General features: G+C 37.5%; 2 protein-coding genes across 2 annotated transcripts; both read left to right on the forward strand.

Moving 5' to 3' along the window:
• Positions 1 to 4,056: 4,056 nt before the first annotated feature.
• LOC113034349 (putative defense protein Hdd11) lies at positions 4,057 to 6,871 on the forward strand. Its single transcript, XM_026188830.1, has 5 exons — positions 4,057 to 4,300; positions 4,780 to 4,892; positions 5,161 to 5,270; positions 6,011 to 6,075; positions 6,163 to 6,871. Exons 1-5 carry the CDS (start codon positions 4,108 to 4,110, stop codon positions 6,270 to 6,272), a joined length of 591 nt encoding a protein of 196 aa, XP_026044615.1. The 5' UTR covers positions 4,057 to 4,107; the 3' UTR covers positions 6,273 to 6,871.
• Positions 6,872 to 9,784: 2,913 nt separating this feature from the next.
• LOC113034348 (melanopsin-A-like) lies at positions 9,785 to 14,982 on the forward strand. The gene is given in 7 exon segments (XM_026188828.1): positions 9,785 to 10,442; positions 12,138 to 12,271; positions 12,391 to 12,594; positions 12,726 to 12,850; positions 12,852 to 12,898; positions 13,824 to 13,985; positions 14,871 to 14,982. Coding segments are annotated over 7 exon segments (951 nt in total). The 5' UTR covers positions 9,785 to 10,275.
• Positions 14,983 to 15,139: the final 157 nt, after the last annotated feature.

Raw genomic sequence — 15,139 nt, forward strand, 5'->3', positions numbered from 1 at the left:
ACATTTTATTTGGGAAATGGACTTCTTTTTATAATGATACACTGTACAAACCATCTTGTGCTGGCTACTGTGCTTGTTATTTGATCGCGTTGTACGTGTACTTCATTAGTCTGCATTTATATGATTGAAAACACGGATGAATGAATAACTTAAGTCTTTCATTTATTATTATGTGTGCCATATCCACAGTTGTTCCCAGCCTACATAGACTTCCAAGACACCACCGATTCATATAAACATGGTTTAGGGTGCTACTCATTTTCAAGAGAAGTCCAGAAACCGAGAAACAGTACCAGAAGCTATTGTACAAAAAAGTGAGAAAAAGCTTTCAATTTAACTTTGTGCACACAGAAACCTAAAAAAACCCATGGCAATTCAAACCATTCCTTCAGTACAATTCAATATTCATAATTCGTATATTACAACCCCCTCCTCAGTTTCACATTCTTAAACATTCTTGATGAATAACTTATCACATTAACAAAAAATACAAGCTGACCAATGACTGTAGAATTGACTGTTTTCTGCAGTAATTGAAGCTGACCTGCAGTCAGCTTCAATTACTATTTGACCTAAAAAACAATAATATGTGTTACAAATAGAGACAGTACTGCACAGGAAGAGCAAAAGACCTGCCACCAGGGAAGGTAGGCAACTGCTTGGAGGATCCTGAGCTTCCAGTAAGCCACTGACAAAGGTAAGACTGCAGCAGTGGGTTGCACTGACAGCGGGAGTGACCTGATCTCTGTAAGGTGCTCCCATCAAATTCCACTCACTCCCCTTGCAAGTGGTGCAAGATTCTGTTTAAACAAACCTGATTAAAATGTGTTATTATTCTGGAAGTGAAAAGAAGAAAATAAAACTAAGTGGATTATAAAAAAAAAAAGCGAGACAATGTTAAGTGGAGCAGATAATATACAATGCTTAAAAAACTAAATGCTGCAACTCTGGTCTGAAATAGTCAGAGCCACTTGAATAATTAATCTTCCATTAGGAATTCCATCACATTTTTTTAATTTTGTTTACTCTGACATTTAACATTAATTAGCTAGTTTTATAATGTTTTAACTCTCATTTTATAGAACAATCGTTGTGGTTGGTGGTACCAAATTATTTTATAACATAATGGTGATTAATGCTGGTTGGAGGGACTTCTGTTCATTTTTGACTAGGGCCCCAATGAACACTTGAATCACCACTGTAGGCACTTGGGATGTCCTAAAGAGAAGCTGCTGAAAGAATGACCTCAGAGACCTAGAAGAGAGCTGTATAGTTAAATAAATCCTTAAAATATTGAGTTGCTAATCCATTTAACCCTTTAAAAACAAAAGGTAACATCCAAACAGGATTGATATGTTGCTTTTTTTTTCTGTACCACTTAAAAGTCTAATCAGGTCAAGATCCAGTTTTAAAGTAAGAGGGAAAAATAGCACTTCTACACTGTGCAACGAAGCAATTCTGTTTCAAACGTGGGGAAATAAATCGTTTTAATGTCTTGAAAGAAATCAGACTGCAGTCTGCTCACAGATGTGTACAGCGAGCACGGAGGTGAATCGGCAGCTTTTCAGTTTTTGTTTTTCATATGATCTGTGTCATCTAGCCTTGTAAATAAAAGTTCAGTTAAACATGCTGTGTGGTTTCTTTTAGAGGAGAGAATGCCTCACCTGCTACGTTAAGGGAGGCTTATTCTAAGATAAACATTTCATTGCCATTTGGTTTCTAGTATAAAGTACATTAAAACAACAACAATTAGGATTTATATATATATATATATATATATATATATACATATACACATACAGAGGCAGTCTTGCTTGGTTGTAACCATACTTCTGTGACCAAACTACTCATGGGTAATTTTAGACGCACTCTATCTATGCGGAAAGCTTGTGAAGCCACAACAAAGACTGTGAGAAATACACACAACGCTTGGTAGACGAGTGGTGCACACAAGAAAATATGTTTTTGTATTTTCAAAGCATGTGATTATTACCCTTTTCTGGAGGTTCTTTTCAATCACAAGCAACACTACAGTGTTTGACGTTACATTTCAGGACATTCAACCCATTATGTGATGTCCGTGTGGCCATGATGTGGTTCTATTGTGCTTTGAAAATACGGCAGTTTGGACCATTTTTCTAAGCTGTAATACAACAAGCTAAACACAACATATGTTTGTCTGTTTTGGTTTGCCTAAAGTTAGAACACCCCATATGGCAGAATTAGATGCATCTACCATAGACTCAGCTGTATCCAGATTTTGTAATGACCGTCTCCTTATCATTGTTTATTTCGACTCACTAACTGAGGGGCATTTTCTTGCTTAAATTCTGTGGGATGTAAGCTTACCAACAGCTGACTTTCCTTCATGCATGTGGCTTCACCAGTGTATGACTGTGAGAGTGAATGAATAGTGGTATTGTAAAGCGCTTTGAGGGGTCCCGAAAAAGAGCTATATAAAATGCAATCCATTATTATTATTATTATTTATTTTACGCTGGTGGAAATCAGAAGACACATAAGTACCAAATTATTTTAGGTTGCATTATACTGCTTTTCTTTTACTGCCGTTCTTCTGGCCTCATTTTATGTCAAAGGTCTGTAACTTCAATCTTTCCAGGGCAATATTCTTTTATGAAACTTACATAAAACCCTGTAGTGTATCCAGAGAGGCCTTTAATTTAGATAAAGCCATTAGACACCACATCATATTCAGGCATCTTATCACAATGTGCGGTCAAAGGTAACCAGTGGACGATTAGCTTAAAGCTGCCAAATTCAATTCAGTTCTGAGAACAGGAATGATAAATGATGGGCTGTAATTTGGTTTTATCTGATTACACTGCACATCACTTTTTATTGATGCTGTAATTACAATGGTCACCTTACCCGAATGTATTTCACTGACTTGAATATACCATAACAAGTTATATCACACCCTAGAAGCATTATAAACCCATTCAATTCAATTAAACTCAACTTTATTTTACATTTTATTTCATTTATATAGTTAATAGTTATATAGTTTAGTTAAAAGATTAACTAAACTACTGCAGCACAACGTTGCATTTGACATTAATACCTTATTACACACACATCAGCAATGCATTAGTCGGGTGAAAAATGAAAAAACAAAAAAACATTATCATTAAACAAGAAGTGAGTCAGCCAAAAAAAGAGAGATTAGACTAAAACACTTCTTAAATTAATACATTTTTAAATGTTTAATCTCATTATTAATGTTAAACAAGCTCATCTTGACCAAGTAAAATGTAAATTTAAGCAGGTGAGAAGGTCAGTGAGCACATATAGTGGAATAAGATGTTCTCAGGAAAGTGTGAAACCCAAAGCGCTTTTTTTATGTACACATAGAAGAGTACATTAAACTTTTATTATTACAAATGAAAAACTATCCCAGTTTGAGTGGTAGAATATTGGCCCTAATAAATGTTATAAATATTCATTGGGGTTTAATTCAAGCAAGGAAATCCATGACTGTTGCTGTCTTTGTGAAGCTTTGAGGGGTTTGGGGAGCGAGTTTGTTTGTTTTTTGACTTTTAGCCCGTTTTCTTCTGAATCGCTCACCTCAAAAAAATAAATAAGTATGGGGCATGTTTCCTAAGTAGGACGAGGTTTCTAACTGCAGAGTATCAACATACATGCTCTTGTTTGCCTCTTTCACTCTTCTCCTACTGTCATAAGTATTAAGTACTAACCAGCGCAGTAGTGTGCCACTGTTATTTATAAACCACCAAACTTTATGATTATTTCAATTATATATATATATATATATATATATATATATAAATAAAAATGACAGAGATAAAAAGAGAGAAAAAAGCACTCAAAAGTTTTGTGTATTTGAGAGCAGAAAATTTTTTCTGCCTTTAATTGCAGAAATATCGCAAGATCTTTTCAAGAAATCATGTGAGCTTTGTGAGAGAGAGCATGATTAAGTAAGTAATAGCTGCAGAAAATGTAATTTTTTCGGTTGCGTGACTCAGCGGGAGTATTTCTGACTCCATCCCCTGACTCCTTCCAGGGTATAATCACACACCGCTTGCTTCATAGTTTTGCTTGCACAGTGATTGCTCCTCATTCAGCCTGATGGAGCTCCTTTGGCCTGGGTTGCTCATACTCCAGATGTTCTGTTTTATTAACGGCTATCCCAACGGTGCTCCCTCCGGTGCCTGTGAGGATATGTTACCTCGTCACTCTGGGGTGCTGCCTCAGCCTTCACCAGCACCCTACACTATTCTCACCAATGCCAGGGTGTTTCAGCCAGGGAAGCCCATTACAGGTAAGATGCTCTTCACTTCTTCTACAGATGAACATACTTTTTTTTTGTATAAGTCTGAAGCAACACGAGAAGCTGGAGAAATACCAAGGGCTCAGAGAAGAGCTCGAGAGGATGTGGAAGGTGAAGGTAACGGTGGTCCCCGTGGTAATCGGAGCACTAGGTGCGGTGACGCCCAAGCTAGGCGAGTGGCTCCAGCACATCCCGGGAATAACATCGGAGATCTCTGTCCAGAAGAGTGCAGTCCTGGGAACAGCTAAGATACTGCGCAGGACCCTCAAGCTCCCAGGCCTCTGGTAGAGGACCCGAGCTTGAAGGATAAACCGCCCGCAGGGGCGTGCTGGATGTTTTTTTTTTTTATATATACATATATAAAGAGTTTATCCATTATCCATTATTGATCTAAATATTACATTTGAAATGATAAACTACTGTTTATTTTATATATATAAACACTGAGGTCTTTGTTGTGCTAACTGCAGTGACCATCGTTGGACCAAAATACAGAGGAGTGCTTCTGGAAGCTCGAATAGGTGGAGGCCTCAACGCTGTGGGGACGTGGCAGCGCCCTCCTCCAGACACTAAATTCCTTCAGGTGCATTTTTCAGTTAAGCCTATGTTGAAACCTGAGCTGCAAATGGTCATAATGTTGTTAAAGATGCCAAAAGTACAATAAATAAGATTGTTCCCAAGAAACAGTGGATAGGTTCTAGGTTTGAATCTACTGGCCAACTGGGGCCTTTCTCTGTGGAGTTTCTCCCCATGCCTGTGTGGGTCCTCCCATAGTCCAAAAACATTGGACTGTGGGATGGATATAAATCAGCAGAGTAGAATTAACAGCAATTTCCGATTATTGTTCACAGTGCGCGCATAATCCTCGAGGTGCTGTCACTCACTCCAACACCAATCTTAAGGGCAACAGCACTGTGTACAGCTGGATACCGCCTAACTGTGAAGGTCCTGTCTACTTCATGTAAGACAAATATACTTTGTTAGGTTTTCTGTGTAGATCCAAATTGTGCTATATATATATATATATATATATATATATACAGTGGGGCAAAAAAGTATTTAGTCAGCCACCGATTGTGCAAGTTCCCCCACTTAAAATGATGACAGAGGTCAGTAATTTGCACCAGAGGTACACTTCAACTGTGAGAGACAGAATGTGAAAAAAAATCCATGAATCCACATGGTAGGATTTGTAAAGAATTTATTCATAAATTAGGGTGGAAAATAAGTATTTGGTCAATAACAAAAATACAACTCAATACTTTGTAACATAACCTTTGTTGGCAATAACAGAGGTCAAACGTTTACTATAGGTCTTTACCAGGTTTGCACACACAGTAGCTGGTATTTTGGCCCATTCCTCCATGCAGATCTTCTCGAAAGCAGTGATGTTTTGGGGCTGTCGCCGAGCAACACGGACTTTCAACTCCCGCCACAGATTTTCTATGGGGTTGAGGTCTGGAGACTGGCTAGGCCACTCCAGGACTTTCAAATGCTTCTTATATATATATATATATATATATGTATATGTATATATATATATATATATATATATATATATATATATATATATATATATATATATATATATATATATATATATATATATATATATATTAGGCTGTTCAGTATTGGTTTGTCTTTTAGAAACTGAAGCTTTTGAAATAAACCAACTGCAGTGTTACTTCTGTGGTTTTGCAGGGCCACCGTAGCTCAGCAACGCACAGTCTTCTGGGTTAACATAAGGTCCATGGATCTGACCAGAGGTAGGTACAGCCTGGTGACAAATCAAAATAAATGCAAAGAGACAAATGTTTGTGATACTCGTTCCTTATCGGTCTTCTGCTTCTCAGGAAAAACAGGCGGTCTTGATCTGGCAGTAGGTGCCAGCGCTGGAATGGCTGAAGGCAAACCTCTGCTTCCCTTAGTGATATGTTTTCTGATTTTAAACATACTGGCATGAATATAAAATATGTACTGCAGTCTTCTTGTTATATGTATATAATAAAGCATTTTGCAGTCCTATAGCTACATATCACATCTCAGTGAATTTTTCTTTAGCTATGTAGCTCATATATATTAATGCAGCCCCCACGCTTGATCATATATCAACTGACCTATATCTACAGGGCTTATCTGTCATAGACATAAATGATAGATATACCTTCATTGCAAATGCCTTGTTTCATCTCGTTCCCAGCTTTTATTCGGTGTGTTCTGTCACATTTAATATAAATCTATAAAAGAAAAGTCACCCCTCCAAAAATGCATTAAAGGGTTTCAAGACTAAGGTATGAATATGCCAAGATATGACTGTACTGAGTCAGTCCCTCTTCTATTAATACTTTATTATTGAATAAGGAATTTTAAAGCAAGTATAATTCACGCCTATTCCCTCATTGTACTCAACGAACACGTCTATATATATATATATATATGTTTGTTGCTCACTCTGTCATTGCTTTTGTTTTCTGTCACTAGACTTTGATTCTCTTCCCATATCTTGTGTATCCTAATTGCATGTATGCATATTTACCGAACCACCCATTACAGATAATAAAATGCTACATTAAAGTGTGTTGTGTTATTTTTATTGCAAGAAAAAAAATACAAGCAGAGTGATGAAAAGAGGAAAAGACAGAGTGTTAGAGAGAGTGAGAGAGAGAGCGGCATAGAGTTCAGCTGTTGTGGTTTGTTATTGATCGAAATTCATTCCACTCATTGAAGAGCTTGTTATGACCTGCTTTTTTCACATGGTTTGATCTATAACTTAGATTTCCAGTACTGCAGCAGCTAGCTAGCACACTAAAGGGGCTTAAGACATGCATTACACACGGCTCACATGTCAAGCCTTATATGATATCATTGATTCCTATTTGTGTACTTGAACCCGTCCTGTGTTGGGGTGAATAAATGTTAAATGTTAAATAACATTTACTGTTTGAATATAATATCTATGGAAGCACACATCTCACTATCAGCATTTACAATTCTAATATTGCTGTTGATTAATCACATGCATATTTAAAAAACAATGTTTAGCACTGTGTTTATGTTTAGAACATAATTAGCATTTAAATGAGTTGTCTTTGTAGAGAAGAAAAATCCTTAATATTCAGATGTAGAAACCAGCAGCAAAAACATAAATTAATAAATAGATAAGAAAAAAGTATGTAATCATGTAATAGGTCAAAGCTCCCAGCTGATTAAGATCGTTCCAGTATCCATGTTTTAAGCAGGAACACTGGGACAGAGTAATAGACCTGATGGTTACCCTGTTCCTGATGCTTTTTTCTTTTTTACTCTCTACCATAACCTATTTGCCTTTATGTCGTGAAGTATTGAACTCCAGCTGACTCATGTGCCTGAGGTTGGAGCCGTGATCAGAGCATCAGCACAACTCAATAATAATTAGTCTCTTCCCCTCTGAGCCAAAAACCGGCTATATCTTTAACAGGAGATACAAGCTTAGGAATTAAGCACCAGTGCTACCAGCTGGTTCAATAGTCTTCCATTGTCCAGATCACACTCTAAATAGTCCACACCACTGATCATTATTCAATCACGACAAGGTCATTTGTCCAAATGGTATTTTGAAACAGAGATTCTCCATATACAGCAGCCATTATGAAGATCATCTTCCAAAACTGCCCTGAAATAGTTGTTCTGAATCTCTCTCTCTCTCTCTCTCTCTCTCTCTCTCTCTCTCTCTCTCTCCCTCTCTCTCTCTCTCTCTCACTCACTCTCTCTCTTGTTCTCCTCAATGTGTATTTAACAGACCACTCCACTAATTAAATATCTATTTACTCTTTTTATTGTACAGTATCTTGTACAGCATTTCTTTATTTTTTAACAAGTTTTTCGCTTTTCAAAATAGCACAACGTGCAGTTTTATTGCAGGTTTGGTATGCAGGTTTATTCATCTACAGTTAAAATCCAGTATTTTGTCTCTATTTGTATTTGTTTACAGATTATTTGGGGTCAGAAATCCCAAAACCCAGTATATACAAAATATATGTAAATCTAAAGTAATAGTAAATTGTAGTAGTAGTAAGAGATATTTTAAACTGCGTGTCCGTATTGTGTTGATGTGCAAACAATTATGTTATAGCAGTGGAGTCAAGAGGGCAGACAACAGTACGTGCTGATAACCTCTGCCATGTTTAGGTCATGGCATGCAGTATATGTATTCACAAATACATATAGATGCCTATATAGCCAGATATGAATGCAGGCACATGGGCATGCGCAACAACAACAGACACACACATATAAGTTCCTATTGTATGCAGATCAAACACTGATCCACATGCATGCACGGAGTGCAGATTAAGACTACCCCTTGCCGTAAGGGCTTAGTTGACATCTCTGTCTAAGCTCTACATTCTTCACCTCCCTCTTTGCCCTTCCTCTTCTTTTAGCAGTACGTTCAGCACCATAAAAAGCAATAACCATCTGATGGTCTCTTCATACCTGTGTACTTCTGGCACTCAAGAATGCACAGTCCCTATTTGCTCCATCAAACTGATCTGATGAACTGAACACCATGTGAAGTTAAGACTTTCTCGCTGACAATCTGCAGTCTTTCCCAGTGATACGCAATAACTGAGCAGTAGCAGTGTGCCTTGTTTAATGACTGGAATGAATTGCCAACATTTCTTCAAATTAGTAACCTGTAGAGCTTAACTGGAGGTATAAATATTTGAAGGTCTGTGATTTTGTCTTCAATAGCCTTCATGTTGTGCTCATTGGTCAAGGGAGATGCCTATTAGTTTAATTCTGTGAGTGATCCTACAGAGCCTGTGCATGCCAGACTCTGTAAAATCACACAACGAGGTCACTGCAGAGCATGCATCATTTGGATAAACACACGCACGTCAGTATTGAGCTTGCGTGACTACTCGCATGCATTTAAATACGGATAGACTATTCTGCATAGTAATGGTTTCTAATGACTTGCAGTACTAGCTGGAATCAATGGTTGTGAAATGTTACATGCACTGTGCTCTCATCTAGTTTGCAATGTCCGATGCATTTCCGAGCTCAAATGGCTTTTGGTGCAAGTATTCGATATGTTTGTTATGTAAGAAGCTGGTGGTTAAAGGGATAGCGCTCAGGGCTGGGCCATATTACATTCAGGGCGGGTAGGGCATGTGAGAAAGAGGAGAGAGAGAGAGAGAGAGAGAGAGAGAGAGAGAGAGAGAGAGTATGACAAGGGAAAGGTTGAGAGAGCAACACAAAGCTCCATGGGACAGTGAGGGAGAGGCACATTTAGAGAGAGATGAGAGGTTAGAAGTCACTAGTTCACAAGATAATGAGAGACAGGCTACTGATTCAGATCTTGGTGGACAGCTGGTGCGAAGGCTGAAGACGCTGCAGGCTAACACTGAAAGCAAAACAACTGTGGGATTTAACAAGAATATCGGCAGCTTGCTACAACAACAGGAAATACTTGGATACAACAGGTGAAAGACACAATTTTGAAGCAGACCTGCAGTAAATAACAGAAAGTACATTTGGAGACAACATCTGAAAGGATATGGACACCTTGCATCATATACCACTGGACAAAGAAGTAGAAGAGGAGGTGTTATATTTTCAGTGCTTTATATTTTATTGCAGATATTTTTTTGTAAATCTTTCCAGATTGATAGTGTAACTGTATCATACTGTGCAGCTCTTCCAGCTTTCTCTCCTAAACGAATCATATGCACTTAGTTAGATTCAGCATTTCACAAAGTGGGGATCACCTACTTCCTCTGATTTAGTGCTTCGTATACAATGGGAGGTGTTGAAAACATGCAGCAAAGTTAAAATTAATCAAACCTCTGTATACTTCTCCGGTGTTTCATTTTGTGCACATGCTACAACTATGGATGTTCAGCATGAGCAAAGTCAAGTTAGTTACAAACTAGTAGATGTAGCCCAGCCCGCCAGACTGACAGTTCTGATGAGGTGTTTGAACCATGTGGTCCACTGAGAGCATGGAGCCAGAGAAAGCACACAGCCAGAGAAGCTTCTTCAACAAGGTGGACGTGCCTGATCATGTTCACTACATTGTGGCTTCATTTGTCTTCATCATTGGGGCACTGGGCATCACTGGAAACTCTCTGGTTATGTTTGCCTTCTACAGGTAGGTATAAAACTGGCTTGTTTATTTAGATTTTTGTTTTTAATAATTGTGCATATCCCTTTTTTTTAGATAATCTGAGCTTTACCATTTACAGTGTGCAAGATGTGATGATATGAACTCTATTATACTATACTCTTTGTTTCTTTATCTGTACTTATGAAGCAAAACAATAAAGGTTAAGGGGTTTTGACAGTGCATCAAACAAGTTAGTGATTACAAGTAAAAGTAATCTTTGCATCACAGTGTCCAGAAGGTAATCTTAGCTAAGTAGCATCAAATTAAAAAATGTTTTTTGAAAAATCAATAATTAAATGCTGCGTGCACAAATACCTGAAAATAGATTAATGGTTGCATAAATATACATGGCATTGAAATTAGAATCCAATGTACCATGGAGTTCAAGTCAACCATGAAATCCACACTGCTATTTAATACCATTTACTGCCATGTAATGCAACAAGTCAAAAGTAAATGACACCTGTTAAGGTTGCATGCCACTGATGGATCAGTCTCGTAACATCACAACTGTAAACTTTCTTTTAGAAGTCAACGATGGAAGAATGTGTTATGTGTTGTGTAATTCAGAGTACCATTTAAGTTAAATGGTACTCAAAAACTGGGTCAGTGTGTGTGAGTGGTGCTGCTGTTCTGGGGATTGTCACAAGCTTTCATACTCCTCTGTCCATCATCACAGACAGATTAGATGGATTTTCCATTGTGTTGCTCTCATAATTTGTGTTTAGTGAATCAGAAATGCGCATGATGTTATGGGTTCCAGGAAACACACAACTCGCACACCCACACACACAAACACACACCTAGAGCTTGAATGAAATCGCAATCAATATGCTGATTTTTGGGGAAATGCTTTATAATATTCATGCACACGTTCAATATTCTTCAATAATACAGTATTGTTTGCAAAGGCATCGACTCAAACAAATTGGGTGGAATACGTTTCATTAAAACTGCAGGAAAAAAGTTAAATTCAGGATAAACAGGAACAAAAAGCTGTGACGGAAGAAGACAGCAGGTCAATATCCTGGGTAATCAAGCTTGAATACAAGTATACCAGTTCACACATGGTCGAATAGTTTAACAAAGAGCTTGTCTCTGATCAATATTGACCATTAAACCGTAAAATTATTTAATTATATTATATTGAGCTTTACATGCAAAGGAAATACATGTGGAGTAGGCAAATGTTTTCAGTGTTTTGGACCTGCCAAAAATATAAATAAATAAACAAAAATAATTCAGGATAATGAATTTCCTATGGTTTGGTGAGATCCTCATCCTGCACCTCTTCTAAGTTGACCTTTGAAAGAGAATTTAACCAGTTAAAATGTGGACTTGCAGTTGCAGAAATTGGATTCAAATACCATTTGAACCAAAAGAATCTGCATTGATTTAATTTTAAGTATGACTCAAACAGTGTTTTTCAAAAATGAGTATATATGTATAATAATTAGACGATGAAATTACAAAATTATTGTCATTTTAGTCATCTGAGGGATTATACTAATCAAAACACATTAAACAGTCTCAAAGATGACTGCTGTATTTGAGGACTTTATTTTAGCTTTCTGATCACTGCGAGAAAGCCTCAGAATGATTAATGTTGTCATTTTTAATGCCACTGTGCTGTATAACATACGATTTTCCATACATTCTGTATGTTTGTGTGCTTTGCAGCAGCAAGAAACTTCGTAACTTGCCAAACTACTTAATCATGAACTTGGCAGTCAGCGACTTCCTCATGGCTTTTACGCAGTCCCCCATCTTCTTCATCAACTGCCTCTACAAGGAATGGGTATTTGGAGAGATGGGTAATTGTCTCCTTTGTGTTCTGATACAAAGTGAAGTGTGTGTGTGTGTGTGTGTGTTAAAGTCATATTTTTGTTTACAAATTTTTACATTCAGGTTGTCGATGTGCTGTTTCTTGCAGGATGTAAGATGTATGCATTCTGTGGTGCCCTGTTTGGCATTTCCTCAATGATAAACCTGCTGGCCATCTCGATTGAACGCTATCTAGTTATCACCAAGCCTCTGAGGGCCATCCACTGGAGCTCGAAAAGAAGAACCACTCTTGCCATTCTCGTGGTCTGGCTTTACTCTTTGGCATGGAGTCTAGCGCCTCTAGTTGGCTGGAGTGAGTCTCCTCAAACTGCATGTCTTTTACTTCTAGTAAACACAAGTCCAGACTAGTGTTTAACTATTTTATTATGATTACTGAAAACTACTGCTTTCTGTGATTTTGACATATTTTATTTTCACTTCTAGGCTCCTATATCCCAGAGGGCCTCATGACATCTTGTACGTGGGATTATGTTACGTACACGACAGCCAGTAGGAGCTACACAATGATGCTGTGCTGTTTTGTCTTCTTTATCCCACTGGGAATCATCCTTGTACTGCTATCTTCTAATGTTTCTGTCTATAAGGAAAACTGGGAGGTATTACAGATCTTGTGTGTTTAATATGCGCGTGCTTGTATATTTATAATATTAGATTCTGTGCAACATCCAGTCTTACAGAGAAAAAACAATGCAGGGACTAACTGTGCATGAACTACTTACTTCTTTTAGTTTAATTATTATGTTCTTATGAGTTCTTTGGTGAATTCTGATGTTGCGTGTGCTCCTGATACACTTAGTATTTTGTATCTTATTATTATATCTTGTGTTTGTAAATGCACAAGCCTATTCCTAAAGCATATAGTGCACTGCTCCTCCACCTAAGCTGGAAAGATACTCAGAAAAGGAATTTATGATAAGATACAACCGTGTTTTCAATAAAATGTGGAAATACTTCAAGATAACCTCAGTCTTACACACTGTAGTGTTGGAGGACAGTTAATTTGGATTCAAAACACATGTTTTACCTCATTATCTACCTCCTTTTAGTTCAAAAGAGGCATCCATTGTGTTTTTAAACATAACAATTGCTTGTGTTATTGACCTGGAATGACCAAGGGCTATTTCCATCTAAGCAGCAGGTGCAGTGAACTTCATGCTTCAGGGAGAAAGGCATGTGTATTGAGTGGGCAATTTTTTTAAAGACACTATCAACACAAATGTAGAAAATAGGTATTTTGTGTTCAGAAATTAATCAGAAGGTTTTAAAAAAATGCTTATTACTTATAATTTGTGGTAACAATAGCACTTTCAGATGACTGTAGTAATACTTAAAGAGAGAGTTACATCCCCAAAGAAAACTGAGGTTATTTATGTGATACTGTAGTCTTTTCCTCAGTGCAGATATTCCTAAAAGATCTTCTGCAATAATATTGAGCATGGAGCAGTAGCCATGTAAAGTTAAAAAGAAGAACTATATAGTATGAATATATTTACCACGCTGTCCATCCTGCTCTATTTACAGGGAACTAGAACGTTTGGGGACTCAGGTGAGAAAATCCACTCTCATCCAGCAGAAATCTATTAGGAGCGAGTGGAAAATGGCAAAAATTGCCTTTGTCGTAATTGTGGTCTACGTCCTCTCCTGGTCTCCATATGCCTGCGTCACACTAATTTCTTGGTCTGGGTAAGATTATTTTATCTGTTAATATTGATGATTGTGTACTTTTATCCCTTGGTAATGTACATAACAGATTCATGCATTTGTAGATTGTTCATTTGAAAGCATACCTGTCAGAAAAATCAGAAAAAGTCAGGTTTACAACTGCCTGTTTTTGTTATGGCCTTCATCATAATGTAAAAAATGGTTGGTGAGAAAATGATATTGGGCACATTCACTGCTCTCACTATCAGATGTACTTATCTACAACATGGTGAACGGGAACAAGTAACACTTCACTAGAGACGCAGTGGTGGTGTGCTATATGGGAGCAGTTTTAAGCACAAGATTTTAATAACTGGGCAAATATTATTCTGAATTATTAATCTTCTCCATATATAACGTTCAGGCATTTCTTCACATAAGCAATCACAAACAAAGCTTCAGTATAATTCATGATGTTTGCCTCATTATATTCTGTGGTTGGATTTTTATCATTACATAATGTTGTGTCAATAAGAGGCCAGTATTTCCTGGTTGGGTTACATACAACAGACGGTGAAGTTGCTCATATGCCCTGTGCTTATCACAACATTCAGTAAACCACATGTCTACCCTGGGACATACAATTAGTTATGTAACTTTGAAATCACATTCTGCTCATTCAGTGGAAAGGTAGTCACACTTGTGCACACACACATGCACGCGCGCAAGCAAAGATGATCAGATGGACTTAAGCGACCCTCTTTAGCAGCTGGCACATGTTCGTTAATCTCTAACCAAATATGTCCCTTAATTATGTTACAAAACACGAAAGAGAAACTGGATCTTTGCAGCGGTCATTTCTGATTCTGTGATGTCATCAACAAACGAAACCATCTTTTTAAAACGCTGCTGTTTTGTCTGAACCAGCCATGCCAACATCTTGTCGCCATACTCCAAGACAGTCCCTGCAATAATAGCAAAAGCCTCCACTATCTACAATCCTATCATCTATGCTATCATACACAACAAATACAGGTAAATAATGATTCGGTAATTTCATTTTAAAGTTTCATATAAGCCCCTTGTGTTGTGCAGTGCCAATGTATTATTTTGGAAGAAATGCTACCGACATGTAGCAAGCTGGAGTCTAAATGAGTGCATTGTTCTGCACTGTACAGGATGGCACTGGTAGAGAA

This window comes from Astatotilapia calliptera, chromosome 12, assembly GCF_900246225.1.
Source record: "Astatotilapia calliptera chromosome 12, fAstCal1.2, whole genome shotgun sequence".
Classification (NCBI taxonomy): domain Eukaryota; kingdom Metazoa; phylum Chordata; class Actinopteri; order Cichliformes; family Cichlidae; genus Astatotilapia; species Astatotilapia calliptera.

Excerpts from the sequence above, each read along its gene's own strand:
- LOC113034349 (XM_026188830.1), top strand. The coding sequence starts at position 4,108 with ATGGAGCTCCTTTGGCCTGGGTTGCTCATACTCCAGATGTTCTGTTTT. Across the intron at positions 5,271-6,010 it reads GAAGGTCCTGTCTACTTCAT|GGCCACCGTAGCTCAGCAAC; the intron begins GTAAGACAAATA and ends GTGGTTTTGCAG. Across the intron at positions 6,076-6,162 it reads GTCCATGGATCTGACCAGAG|GAAAAACAGGCGGTCTTGAT; the intron begins GTAGGTACAGCC and ends TCTGCTTCTCAG.